This window comes from Cryptosporidium hominis (assembly GCF_000006425.1).
Source record: "Cryptosporidium hominis TU502 chromosome 4 CHRO014026, whole genome shotgun sequence".
Taxonomy (NCBI): Eukaryota; Apicomplexa; class Conoidasida; order Eucoccidiorida; family Cryptosporidiidae; genus Cryptosporidium; species Cryptosporidium hominis.
The window spans coordinates 1-14383 of NW_667293.1; the positions used below are offsets into that span (position 1 = coordinate 1).

Sequence of the window (14383 nt, forward strand, 5' to 3'; positions counted from 1 at the left end):
TAAGTTTTGGGGCAACCAAATTTTGTACACATTGAATACCAACATTTTCATCCATTAAAATATCCAAACCTTCATCACATGCTTTCTGTGCATCTGCTGTTATTACTCCCGTGCATTTAATCCCATTAAATGCCCAACCATTTGGACATCCCAATACAAAATCTGCTACTTCCATTTTGAAACATTTTTGCTGAGGGGATGATGATGTTCCATCAATTGTAGGAACTATAAAAAAAATTAATTTAAAACAAAAGTTATTCCAAAGTTTAAATGAAAATAAAAAGAAAAACCTAATAACTTACCTTCGAAATTGAATCCCATAGGACATGTGTAAAAGGGATCTCTTGTAACAATCACATCTCTTTTTGAATATTTTGGATGGCCTGTTTCAACCACAGTTTCTTGTATTGATGTAACAGTTTCCTCAGATCCATTCACTTCTGGAACTTGAGAATATAAAGGCGTTGGAATAGGAAGTTCTCTTGCTAATCCTTGAGCAGTTGGCGTTCTTACAATACTTCCCTGAACATGAACAGGGGTATGATGATGCGAGTGATGAAGATGATGAGATCCTAATCTTCTTAATTGCGGTCCATTCTCTGAATTAATTGGTTCTAATTAAAATTTTAGTCAATTTGGTCAAAGATAAATTGTTTTTTAATTTTTCAATTTGTATTGGAAATTTTTTCTTCAATCATAGTAAATTCTCTCTTGACCAGAAAAAATTCCCTCATTTTATTTTCAACCTACCATTAAATACTAGTATTGATAATATAAACAAAGACACACATTTTCTCAAATGTGGTCTCAGCTTTTCTGCAAAACTTAATGTTACTTGCATAAATATCTTTATCCAATCTTTTTTTTCCTGTAATTAATATTTTAATCTCATTTCCTTTTTTTTTCTATGCATCAGCACTCGATGACGAGAACTTTATATTATTAATTCATCATATCTTATTCTAATAACTTAAATATCAACCTTTTTGCGCTCAATTTTCTTATGCATATTTGCATGCATTATGTGGACATGCATGCATTCATTTAAAATTTCGCACCTTCAATACCGGTATTGTATCACAAAAATTTTCCACATGAATAATTCAAAAAAAATATAATTAATGGGTATTTATTAAATTATTGGATAAATAAGCTACGAGAAAAAATTTTGCTTAAAATGAGAAAGAAAAAAATGACTTTTTTTTTAAAATTTTAATAAAAAATAGTGATATCTTCCATCATATTTATGTTTGTCTTATCAATCATTTAGTTATCGCTATTAATTCTGCCAATTTTCTTCTTTTTTTTTAATGATTAACTATTAAAATTTACATTTATTTATGTAAAGAAAAAATTATATAAACATAGATCACAATAATCGCCTGATCAAAATCGTATTAACATTCATTTTAAAATTATACTTGGGGTTTTTCTTTTTTTCAAGACCTAATTTAATATTCATGATTATGCAAAAAAAAAAAGTATAATATTAATTATATAAACTAATTATCAATAAATTCAAATATAATCACTAATTACTATTGCTCTATCAATTCCCTGGTGTTTCTATACTTGTATCAGTTGTTGATTGAGTTGTTAAACCTCTTGAAACCAATGAAACACCACCTTCTGTATTGCTAGTATTTCCAGTATTACTAGTACTGTTATCAATACTATTATTAATAATGGGATCACCATTACTACGGCCATCGTTAATTTCATTCTTTTCTATATGGTTTGATGCTGAAGATAAAGCTATTGGAGTAGGATAACAAAATGGATCAGATACTTCCAAAGACGTAGAAGATGTTACTGTGGCAGAGGAAGTAGAAACAACACCACCTCCTACACCTTCAGTTGAAATAATACCATCATCATTACTATTGTTTGTATGACCAATATTTATTTCATTTCCTATTAATTCATACTTGGCATTTATACAAATTCCTGATGATACCATCTTGGAATGAACTGTATCCATTAATAAATGGTTATTGTGATGATTATTCAATAACATATTTGACTCTAAAGGGATTTCTATTCCATTAACATTACCATTACCATTACTATTATTGTTATTTGAGTAATCTTTCTGATAACTTGTCATTTCTTCACATTCAGCAGCCACTGATAAATCTTTGTTAAGTCCCTCATTATTTTCTAACGGCTTTGAGACAGTAACAGATGATAATTCATTCTTTTCTCCATCCCGTGATAAAACTGGAGAATTAGACGCTGAGTGGTGACTTTTTAACATTGAATCAACAGCTTCTAATCTTTGATTTGACGTATTTTCACTCTCTTCATAAAGTTCTTTAACATTATCATTGTTATTGTTATCATAACCTTGTGCTGCTTCTGCTGCCTTTGCTGCTGCTAACACAACTACCGCTGATAATTGAGGAACTTCATTGTTTTGAGAAATCCCAATATCATTTCCCAGGACTGAGGACAAATTGTTACCTTTATAATTATTCACTTTATCGCCAATATTATTGTTACCTAAAGGTTCATCTCCTAGAATACCTGATATTGTCTCCATAACAAATGAAGATGTATTAGGGTGTGAGACAATATTATGAGCTGTCAAGTCACTAGAATTAGAGTCATCTACTCCTCCAAGACCTGAAACCATATTATTAACCTTTCCTCTCTTTCTTAATGACGCAGATAATAATGAATAATCATCATATCCTGTACTTGATGTTGTTGGAACACCAATACTATCATAATTTGAAAGACCACTTCTTGTTCCTGTGGAACTCGAACCAACAAAAGCCCCTAAAGCACCTGTTGACGACATACCGATTAGACCATCATTTTCAATACCGGTTAAGATATTGTTTCTATTCAAATTATCCACATCTGGATTGTTTCCGCCAACACTCTTAACTCCATTTCCAGCGCTATTACCTCCTGTCCCATTCACAGCATTAGGGTTACTACCCAATACCTTATCCATACCATTTGAAGAGGCACCCATATTACCTCCTCTTGCATCATGCCTAATAATACGACTACTTATATTTGTCATTGCTCCACTTCTCATAGATGACAAACCAGTATTATCAATATTTCCAGCATTATTTCCTCCATCTAGAATATAATTCCTATAATCATCATAATTCAAATGGTCTCCTGTTAATGCATGAGCATCAGCATTATTACCAGTTGATCCTCCATTATTAGATAGTACAATTGATGGATGAATACCACCATTATTATCTACAATTCCAATCATTGAATTCGCACCAGATATGCCTCTATTAGTATTCACATTCGAATTTGCATTTCCACCCTCACTACCAGACTTATTTCCAGGACCATTTGGAACAGATCCTCCAACAGATGACATACCAAAACGACCCAATCCAGATTGAATATGTGAAACTGGATGTATTGAGGGATGCTGATGCACATGATGAGCTGCATTTTGTGGAGCAGAATTTCCAACATGAACAGGATCAGCACCCATAGCTCCCATGACAGGATTTTGAGAAATCCCTCCTGCATTACCTCCTGCCATACCTCCAGGGTTACTTGCACCATTTACATTTAATATATCAATGCCAGGAGTATGAAGCTGCTGCAAAAAGTTGTTAGATATCATTTCGTCGTCTCCTCTATCCTTATTCAAGTCCATTTCACTATCAAGATCACTTCCAGATTCCTGCTGATTTGAAGTATTTTCATGGGCTTTCTTCCTAATATGTTGAAAATGGAGCTTAACAGCCTCTTCCCAAAGACCACAAACATAAGCCATTCTACACAACTCGTGGATAGTAGCATTTCTAAGTTGACTATATTTTAATCCATATTTGGAAAACAGATTATTTATCTCATTTTCTCTTGAACTTCTGGTTTCTCTAATTCGTTTTAATAGTAATTTTCTCCCATCAACCCCAAGAGAAAGCTTCATACCATCTCTATATTCAATAGTTTCTTCTCCATCAGCTCTACGAACAACAGGAGCACCAAACTTAGACAAAACTGAGATTCTTTTTGATAACCTACGCTTTGTCTGAAGGCTCTTATACTTCCTCATTTCAGCATGACTAGCTGTCATAGGAATCTCTCCAATAAACTCCAAATGCAGCCTTACTGCTGCATTCCATAGTCCACATTGATGTGCAACTCTCAATAATTGCTGAAGATTACTAGAACTCATAAACTTTCCCCTAATACCCCTTTGATTAATATAACATCTTAAAATTTCACGCCCTGCCTCTCCTAGAGATATTTTAATGCCCTCGTAGTATTTCGGAATTTGTACATGAGGTGGTATATCAGAAAGATCTAACATTGTCATTAGATCAGGAATGTTACGAATTGGTATTCCTCCTTGCCATTCAATATTATTGTTTGGATTTGTATTTACAATTACATTTCCACCAATAGAATTATTACAATTCATTGGGAGCATTCCATTGTTTGGAACCATATCTACATTCACACCCAGACCATTATTAGGGTTCATTTGCATCTGTAATCTACCATTAGGAGATGTTCCAACATTCATTGGATTATTACGACACATACCTGGAATTCCCACGTTGTTCCCTAATATTCCATTGTCCAAAATACTTGGCTGCAAGTTCCCGTTTGCCAAATGATGATGATGGCCATATTGAGAAACTTGTGGGGGCTCCAAACCACCTCCAAACTTTAATGAATCCAAAAGAGTAGATTGGTTAGAATGGAGCGGGGATGAGTTACTTCCACCAATTGGAATCAAATTCCTCATATATCCCATATCGTCATTTTGTAATGTCATAGCAGATGGGTGATGAATTGACGAATGCAACATACCATTATTGGTCCCAGTTCCTGTTCCACCAACATTACCATTATTCTGCTGCAAAGCAATCCAGTTTCTCTGTAAGGCTGCTAAAGTGTTTTCATTTTCGTTATTTGATGGATTTCCCTGAAGCTGCATTTGCAATGTAAGCAAGTCTCCTGCTGGGTGATTGTGGTGGTTGTTTTGGTATAAAATAGGATAGCCTGTTAACATATTAGAATTCCCTGATGAAGGAACTCCATTGTAGTGGTGGTGGTCCATTTCCCTTCCATAAGTTGACATTGTTGGTAGGATGTTATTACCACCATTCATTATAGTAATGTAAAAATTCTTATCCTCGCCTGATTTCTCAATCAAGGATTATTTCTAAAGTTTAAAACAAAACCCCCTAATTGATTGGGTTAATCAAAACATATATTATACTTATTACCACAGATAGTTGCTTCAACAATAAATCATCGAGTTGATTTGTATTTATAATACACAAAATAGTCCGTTTCAAAAGAAAACCAGGAATTCTTGCATAAACTGATATAAAGAATAGTTGATGTATTAGAAAAGATTAAGTATAATGAAACGATCACTTCTTCCTATTATGCTACCACTTAATTTTCACCTCAGCAACTTGATATTATAGATAATACAAAAATATGCTTTATGCTGTTCAAATGCACAGGTGGGGAAGTGCTCAGGATTTGATCACTCTCCAAAATATATATATATTCCAGTTGCAATATCCTTACCTTGCCCACAAACACTTCCTATTCTACTTTGATTTTATTTTCAAAATATTATTAAGATTCCCTTGCTAATTCAATTAATTCTAATAAGAATACAACCGCTGGCGCGCCACATGTAGACACAACGTAACCAAATGTGCCGCCATGGGTATGTGGAAGTTTGCACTATTGGCAATATCGGAACATGCTTGGCGGTAATCATGTGGATTATTAAAGAGGTATGATTATAAACAAAAGAAAGGCTAGGCTGGATGAATGGGGAAGTAGTAATTGTATAAAATTGAGAATATAGTAAATAAGATTCTACAATCCCTCAATATTCAGTGTTATATGGCTCACTTCATCCTCTAATTTGGCCTGTAACCTCTAAAAAAATGGTGGCAAAAAAAATCACTTGGCGCCAAACTTTAGTTTCAAATTTGATGATTTTCAATTGATTTAATGATATTAAATTATCAAATATTGCGATAAGTAAAATTGGCAAAACACCTTGAATTAATTAAAAACCCATAATATCTTTGTATTGTTTCTTCATAGTTGAAACATTTTTGAACTGTTGTAAATGTTAATATATTCGCATCATATACCTTTACTCAGTTATTATTAATATAGATAGCTTCAGAATTAAGGTAACAAACAAAATTTATTTAACATAGTTGATAAACATATTTAAAATCAGCATTACTGGAGGGCATGAATTTGGATCAAGAAATAATAGCGCAACACAAATCTCACGAAAATGAAGCGCTAAATATAAAATTACTGATCACATAAAATTTATTGCATATCATCCAAACATTGATTTTTTTCAGAAAAAACTGAGATTGTGATTCATGATTTCGCTCTTAGATGGACAACGGAGTTGGAAAGATTCTTACATCAGGAAGCTGCATCTTATTTTGTCTCTGTCTCTTTGGGACGACGTCATCGTAACGTCCTGTATAGGTGCAATGCTCTACAAGACGTAACGTCTAACTTGACAAACCTTTTTCATTTGTGTTGGATATCATGATTGATTTGACATTGCTCGTTTTCTAGCCTTTAGGGGGTTGTGCATTAAGCATAATAGTGGGTGTTAAGCTCTTTCACACTGATCAATTGCGCTTTTAATAAGATACCACAATTGTTTCGATACCTACACAATTTCATGCAAATTATTACAACGGTACCTGCAACTTATACTTTTTAGTGCATGTGAGTTCCACATATATTTTTTGTGGGGGTTTCTTGTTTAATTAAAATAGCTAGTTTTTATTTCAAAAGTTTATTCAATTTTGTAGATGCAGTTTTAACAACTTATTCTTTCGGAGTAGATACTTTCTTATTTTAATCAAGTCCAATATACCCAACTTATTTTTTCAGAAAAACATTTTAATATATTGAATCTTTTTTATTTAAATATTTCAACACATTTTCATATGCTTAATTTATTTTTTAGTATTATCTGTTTAATCTTAAATTAATATTCTTGTTCCGTAATTATATGCAAAATTGCCCGAATTTAAGGCGGGCATCACATGCATGCAAAGTTTGGCGCTGAACTGATTTAACTCCAATATAGACATACAGTGTGGGGTAATAACTAATAAAAACGAAAAGGAGCAAGAGGGAAAATATATTTAAATATAAAAATTAGGTGGAGAAGAAACATTGATAATAATAAATTCTTTTAACCTGAAGGGTAAGAAAATCCTTATCTTACCCAAATTTTTTTTTTCAAGTATTAGAATAAACAGGAAACCTGTTTCGGATGGTCAAGTATTAAGTAGCAGAATACTCCATGCCTATTAATCAGGATATAAAGGAGATGGAATATGACAGTCTGAAGACTGGCACTAATGGGTCGGATATAAAACTTTCACAGGGGGTACTGGATGAGAATGACCCTGATAGCGCTAGGTTTATGATATTGATTAGAAATGCTATGGAAGATTTACAACACCAAGTAGAAACTGAGCGCTCATTGTATCACAAAAGCAGGGATGAATTATCAGTGGCAGAATCTCAAAGTAGAAGGTTTGAGACTGAACTAAATTTAGAGAAAGAAAGAAATTCCCAGCTTATTCAGGAATTGGATAGGCTAGAAAAATTGCTTTCTGAGCAGACTGATGTCAATAATACAGTTAATTCTGAAGAAGCTGATAATTACTGGAATTTATATAAGGAAGCACTGAATAGAATAGATGAACTAGAAAGCTCAATACAAAATAATAAACGTGCTGAAGAACTTGAGTTAGAAAAAACACAACTAGAAAACGAGCTGGATAGTTACAAGGATGTGATTTCAGAATACAAATCTGATAAACAAAAATTAATCAATGAAATTAATTCTCTAAAGGAAGCTAGAGATCTGGGTGTCAGCGATTTACAAAATGTTAAGAAAGAATATGATGAGATGATTCAGGATTTGAATGAAAAGCTGGCGATTGAAAAGATTGAACATGAATCACTTTTAGAGCAGTATACTAATGTAAATACGAGTTTGGCTGAGATGAACAAAACTTTGCAATCAAATGAGTACTCTTCCTTGGAAGAGCTAATCGATACTGTTCAAATTAAGTGTAAAGAAATTGAATCATGGAAGAATAGGTTTCATGATTTAGAGTCTACAGCAGGAGTTACCAGTGAAAAAGAAATAGAGCTACACGAGAGAGAAATCTCAATTGTATCTAAAGAAGGATACTTAGATGGAAAAGAAGCATCTCTATCTAATTTGGAAGAAAAACTGAAGCTCCAGGAGCAGAATCTGAATGACAAAGCTAAAGAGCTCGAGCAAAGATCCTTAACGGTCTCCAACCTAGAGAAAGAAATTATGGAAAAGCAGAAGGAATTTGAGTCATATGTTGATGATCTAAATTTAAGAGAACAAAGTTTCAACAGGATGGTTGAAGATTATTCAATGAATATGGAAAAGGTTCAGTTAGAACAGGATTCAGACTATAAAAAGAGGCTAGCTGAAATCGAAAATGCAAAATTAGAGCTGGAGAATGGTAAGGTTGAATATGATCGATTGAAGAAGGAGGTAAAGAAAAATCGTGGCGAAATAGAGGCTGAAAGAAGAAACTTGGAGCAAATTAAGAGTGAATTGGAACACAAAATGAAAGAGGTTGATGCTGGAAAAGCTGAAACGGAGAAACTCAGAGCAGAACTTAACTCTCAAAAAGACGAACTAGATAAACAAGGTATTGAACTTAGGTCTCAGAAACTTGAACTTAACGAAAAAAAGAAATCCCTAGATACACTCAAGGACGAGCTTGTAAGCCTGGAGAAGGTTTTGGCGGCAAAGTCAAAACAGATTGAAGAGGATGAGCGCCAAATATATATAAAGTTGGAGCATGCAAATAATGATAGTTTACAGAAGATGAGCCTGCAATATGAATCACAACTTAGAAGTTTGGAAATAGAGTTGAGAGACATCAGAAAGGAGTTGGATGAAAGCAGGAAAGCATTAAAGGAGGAGCGAGAAAGCCAAGAGGCAAGGAGGTCTCAAGTGGCTCATCAAGAGTCTCGTCTAAGAGAGCTTGAGGAGAGAGAAAAGTCAGTAAAAGATTTGGAGAGTTTGCTAAGCTCACAGAAGGTGGACTTAGAGAATAAACAAAAGGAGTTTGATGTTTATATTAATGAGCTTGAGAGTCGCCAAAAGGAGTTTGAAGAGTTTTGGTTTGAGTTGGATAAGCGTCAGAAGAATATTTCAACAAGAGAAAAAGAGCTGGATGGCAGAGAGGCTCTATTGAATAATCAGAGAGCTGCTCTGAGCGAGTCTGAGAGAAGATCTCTTGAGGAGAGAGAAGGACAGTTGTATGAAAAGGAAAGCAGACTTAAAGATAAGGAGGGGAAGTTCATAGAGCGTGAGAGTAAGTTGGTTGAAAAAGAAAATAAGTTAATTGACCGTGAGAATAAGTTAATGGAGAAGGAGAAGGGCTTACTAGAGAGAGAGATGGGTTTGAATGATTTGGAGAGAGAAATGAGCAGTTTAGGGCAGAGAACCAAGCTTGTTGAAGAAAGTCTCCTTGCAAGGGAGGTAAAAATAGAGGAGAAAGAGAACACACATAGAACTAGGGAGTCAAATTTAGGTAGAAGAGAGGCTATATTGATTGAGAGAGAACGTTCCATGGATCGTAGAGAGGCAGATTTGAAGGAGAGGGATTTGGAGCTAAAAGATCGCGAGAGAGAGTTGGATGAGAAAGAGAGACAACTCCAGTTGGAGAGAAAGCCTCTCCTTGATGAGTTGATTAGAATTGAAGAAAGAGATAAACAACTTTTTGAGCGAGAGCTGGCTATTCAAAGAAGTGAGGACCTTTTACAAGAGATGGAGGGGGTGATAAAGAGTCGTGAAAAAGAGTTATATGAAGAAAGGAGCTTTTCCAATAAGGATAAGGAAATTTATGAGCTACGTAGAATGATTGAAGACTTAGAATTGAGGAACCGGGATATTGAAAGAGAAACTCAGAAGACTTGCCAAGTTCTCCAACAGCAAATTCAAGAAGAGATGAAACAAAAAGAAGAACTCCTTTATACAATCTTGCATCTCCATAAGCAAATTAATAGTATTGGAAGCTCTCTTGGATGTGGCTCATCCGATGGAGCTGGGCCGCATGATAATAGGGATATAAGACAGAATACTGCCAGCGTTCAGACACCCTGCGTGAATGGGGGAGAGTCAAATAAGGGTTCAACCACAAACGAAAATACAAACGAGGCAAAAATTTCAGAAGTATATAAAAAGAACAGTGATGTAATTAATTCTTTGGAAAAAACAATGAAAAAGCTATATGAGAAGCTCCAGGCCACAGAAAGCCGAGAGAAGAATCTTTTAAAGGAGCTGAGACAATTCACAGAAAAGAGTAAGAGCTCTAGGATAAGAGCAAGTTCTACTTCTCCTGCAATTAAAAATATGGGAGGGTCTGATGTAGGAGAGCATACCTGCGACTCTTCAGCTCTGCCAGGTTATCCAAATGAAGTTCAAGTAGTTCCTGAAATATCAAAACCACAGGATGCAAGAGTACCAACACTCTTAAAGTCTACCTACATATCAACAAGTGACTCCTCTTCAAATCAGCAAATCCTTCCAACATTAACAAACAACTCCCCTATAATGTATCCAGAGTCACCTATGGTCTTAATGCCACTACTTACGGACATTAAAAACGAATTGAATGAATTAAAGAGGAGTAATGAATCAAATATAAACAGAAACATTCAGACTGATGAAAAGTTTACTGGAAACATCTCAAGACCAGGAGAGAAAAGTAATGGCGTAACTGGGATTAGCTTCATCCAACCAACTCATAACAATACAGTAACAAATACGAATTCTTCTCAAATATATGACAATAACTTAAATATGGATTATTGTATATCAAATGGTTATGGGCCCAATATGAACACCAACAATCTTCCAGCCTCTTCCAGTATTAATCCTCCACCACCAGGCTCACTCATGAACAATACAAACCTACATTACCCGTCCATTTCATCATCAGTTATGGGAGGTAGCGTTCATGAGCAAAACCAACTTAACGCTCAAGCTTCCAAGATTGCATCAATTCTCCAGAGTTTGCGTCCAAATAGTGGGTCGGCCACAAGCAATTCTGTTGTGCCAAACAAGGATATTGCCAGAAAGTTACTGGAACACGAGCTCCATAGTTTAAGGCAATGGAAGAAAGGAATGAAGCAATGGGACTCAGAATTCTCAGCATCTTCCCACAATAAACAGGAAGAGGCAATCGCTTGGAAACAATTTCTAGATCAGCAGATGCAAGTTATTGCTAGAAAATTAGAGAGGAGAATATCTGCTGCTTTACAAAAGTAACAATATCAGGATTTTACTTTATATAGCAACGAAAATCTAAAAGAACTTTATAAATTCTCCGATAATGTTGTGTTTTAGTATCTAAGACACCAAAAATGCTAGTTTCTGTTATATTAATTAAAGAGAAAAATATTATAGTAAAAAATAACACATAACATGTACATTCTAAGTGTACTCTCATTTTATATTCTAGTTTAAAGTAATTATACGTCTATTTCAGTTATTTTTTCTTTTAATTACTACTGCAGATCAAATTCAATACCGACCAAGGCGCCAATGCCGTGGCGCCTTAATGTAAATAATTGGCGTCTCTAAAAATAATTTATAATTAAATAATGGAGACAAAGGCAAATATAATTAATTAAATAAACGTGGGAGTAGTAAATTTTTTTTCCATAGTAAAAAGGAAAAAGTTTCTTTAAGGGAACTAGATTTGATTTTTTTCGACTAAAGTCTAAATAAGAACTTTCTTTGTTGCTAGGAATTAAACATGGGTATTGATTTAAAGGCAGGTGGTCGTGTCAAGAAGACTCAGTCTAAGAGAACTCGTTCGACAAACCCATATCGTATATTGTTGTCAAAACTCTATACATTCTTGGGTCGTAGAACAAACTCATCCTTCAATGAAACTGTTCTCCATCGTTTGAAGATGGCTAGAAGATTCCAAGCACCAATCTCTGTATCTCGTCTTGTTCAATTCATGAACGGAAAAGAAGGCAAGATCGCAGCAGTTGTTGGTACTGTTACTGATGATACTAGAGTCTTAAAGATCCCAAAGTTGACAGTATGCGCTTTGAGATTTACTGAGACAGCTAGAAAACATATTGAGAAGTACGGTGGCGAATGCTTGACTTTCGATCAGCTCGCCTTAAGAGCTCCAAAGGGTTCAAATGTTGTCTTACTCAGAGGAAAGACAAAGGCTAGAATTCAGGAGAAATACTTCGGTAGAGCTCCAGGTTTGCCAAAGAGCACATCAAGACCTCGCGTACAATCAAAGGGACGCAAGTTCGAGAAGGCAAGAGGTAGAAGAGCCTCCAGAGCATACAAGGCATAAGCATGTAGATTTCATCTTTTCTTATTCCTTGCAGTTTAAGTGTAACATCTCAATAATAATATTAGTATTATTAATAGGTAGTCAGATTAAATTTTTATATTTAATTATTTAGTTGTTATCTTTGAATATATGAGGTATTTTAATTAGTTGAAATGAGTTCATTGTTGGTGAGACAGGAGTTTAAGAGGTAGTAGAATTAGTTAATTAATGTATATATGAATATAACTATTGAAATTCCTATATAGGATATTTTGTTATCAGGTAAATTTATAAATAAACCTAAGAAATGAATTGTTGAATTAATAGAGAGTCGTTTCTGACAGTATCACTTAAGGACTCTAATAGTTGTTGCTGACTATCGAGAGTTTCAAAAATGGCTTCTACATTACTTGGAGAGTTAGTTGAGGCTTCCCTAGAGTTCTTTGAGATATCAGAATATATTCCATTTGTGGAAGATAATTGCTGATTTTGTTGTAATCTGTTTAAGTCAGAAATTGAATGATTATTTTCAGATCCTTTTTGATCAGAAGAATTAAGATGATCAGAAAAAGAATTATTACCCGACTTATTAGGAGAACTCTCAAGAAGATTCTTAAGATCGTTGCAATTTTTTGAATCATTATCATTCAATTGCTCATCAATATACTTGATATTAGTTTCAATTTGGTTAATTGAAGATTGCCAAGCTCCAAGCCTCATATGGTTTTCTTGAATTTGATGTAAAACCTGGTTCAATTGATTGTCAAGTTGGTAGTTAACTTGGGCAAAATGGTTTTTCTCACCATATTCTTCAATCATACATGAAATATGAACAAGTTGGTGAATTATACTTTGATGACGTTTTTTACATTCTTCGACTCTTTTAATTGTACTGGTATTCAATGTCTGAAGAATTTTAACATTTTCATCCTTAACAGATTTCATCTCACATAATAAGTTTTCTAGCTCTTTTCTTTGTTGTTGTTCTCTTTGCACTAATTCTCCAAATCCCTTAATTGGGAGAGTATAACACTTACTTGGATTTGGGTTGAGTTTTTTTGCATCATTTAAGTTCTTAATAATTCCTTCGTCATTTAAATTATAATATATGTAATTATCCACTTCTTGCTGTTTTTCTGGAGCCTTTTCATCTAATTGGTATGTCAATGCTGTCATAGTAGGATTCATTTGTAAAGAGAGTCCTTTTTGTAAAGACACTTTTCGTTTCTCTATTCTCTCAAGTTCTTGTCTTTGTTGGAGTGGCAAATTCATCATATTTAAAGTAGCTGATTGAGTTTGGCTACTGAACTGTGTGTTATTCATTGAAAACGAATTTGTTCCCAAATTTAATCCAGTTCCTTGACTTTGATTTGAATTTGACGTACCAAATAAATTGGTACTAGTTGAATTAGAATTTAGAAAGCTAGTAGATAAAGCATTATTTGAGCTATTAAGTGTTGATTGTGTTGGAAATAAGGAGGACTTGTTATCAAATAAATTAGTACTTGTAGATGAGGGATTTCCAAAACTGAAGTTACTTGTAGATCCTCCACCAAACCCGAGTCCTTGCCCTCCAGTAGTAGAAAGGTTATTGAAAAACGACATATATTCTTAGTAGTAGGTGAATTAAACTTTAAGTATTAAGAATATCTTTACACACTTTTTTTTTGTTTAAATGACTAAATAAAACAAAGTGGCTTTTTTGTTGATTATTATTTCGAAACTTCAAAAGCAACAGACTGCATAAAAATCCAATACTGTTCTATATAAATCCAACAATCAAAATAATTTACTGAAGTGATAAATTATCACTAGCCTTTTTTCTTTGTCTTATATGTTCTCTTTTTTTTTTCCCTTCATTTAGTTGATTAGGCATTAAGATTAAGTCAATTTCCCGCCAGAAAATTGGTTACTTGTATGATTAATTTTTTTTATAGTAAATAAAAATAAATTAAAAAAATAGTAAATTTGTCAGCTAAAAATAAAATATTAACCGCAAA

At 33.9% G+C, this 14383-nt stretch overlaps 4 protein-coding genes across 4 annotated transcripts; 2 read left to right on the plus strand and 2 right to left on the minus strand.

The window, feature by feature from the left end:
* Positions 1–1549: 1549 nt before the first annotated feature.
* Chro.40064 (PE_PGRS) lies at positions 1550–5110 on the minus strand. The annotated part of the gene is made up of 1 exon (XM_661571.1): positions 1550–5110. One exon carries the CDS (start codon positions 5108–5110, stop codon positions 1550–1552), a length of 3561 nt encoding a protein of 1186 aa, XP_666663.1.
* Positions 5111–7318: 2208 nt separating this feature from the next.
* Chro.40063 (hypothetical protein) lies at positions 7319–11350 on the plus strand. The annotated part of the gene is made up of 1 exon (XM_661572.1): positions 7319–11350. The coding sequence occupies one exon, from the start codon at positions 7319–7321 to the stop codon at positions 11348–11350; it is 4032 nt and encodes a 1343-aa protein (XP_666664.1).
* A 490-nt stretch (positions 11351–11840) lies between these two features.
* Positions 11841–12404, plus strand: Chro.40062 (eukaryotic ribosomal protein L18). Its single annotated transcript, XM_661573.1, has 1 exon — positions 11841–12404. One exon carries the CDS (start codon positions 11841–11843, stop codon positions 12402–12404), a length of 564 nt encoding a protein of 187 aa, XP_666665.1.
* A 279-nt stretch (positions 12405–12683) lies between these two features.
* Chro.40061 (hypothetical protein) lies at positions 12684–13988 on the minus strand. Its single annotated transcript, XM_661574.1, has 1 exon — positions 12684–13988. One exon carries the CDS (start codon positions 13986–13988, stop codon positions 12684–12686), a length of 1305 nt encoding a protein of 434 aa, XP_666666.1.
* Positions 13989–14383: the final 395 nt, after the last annotated feature.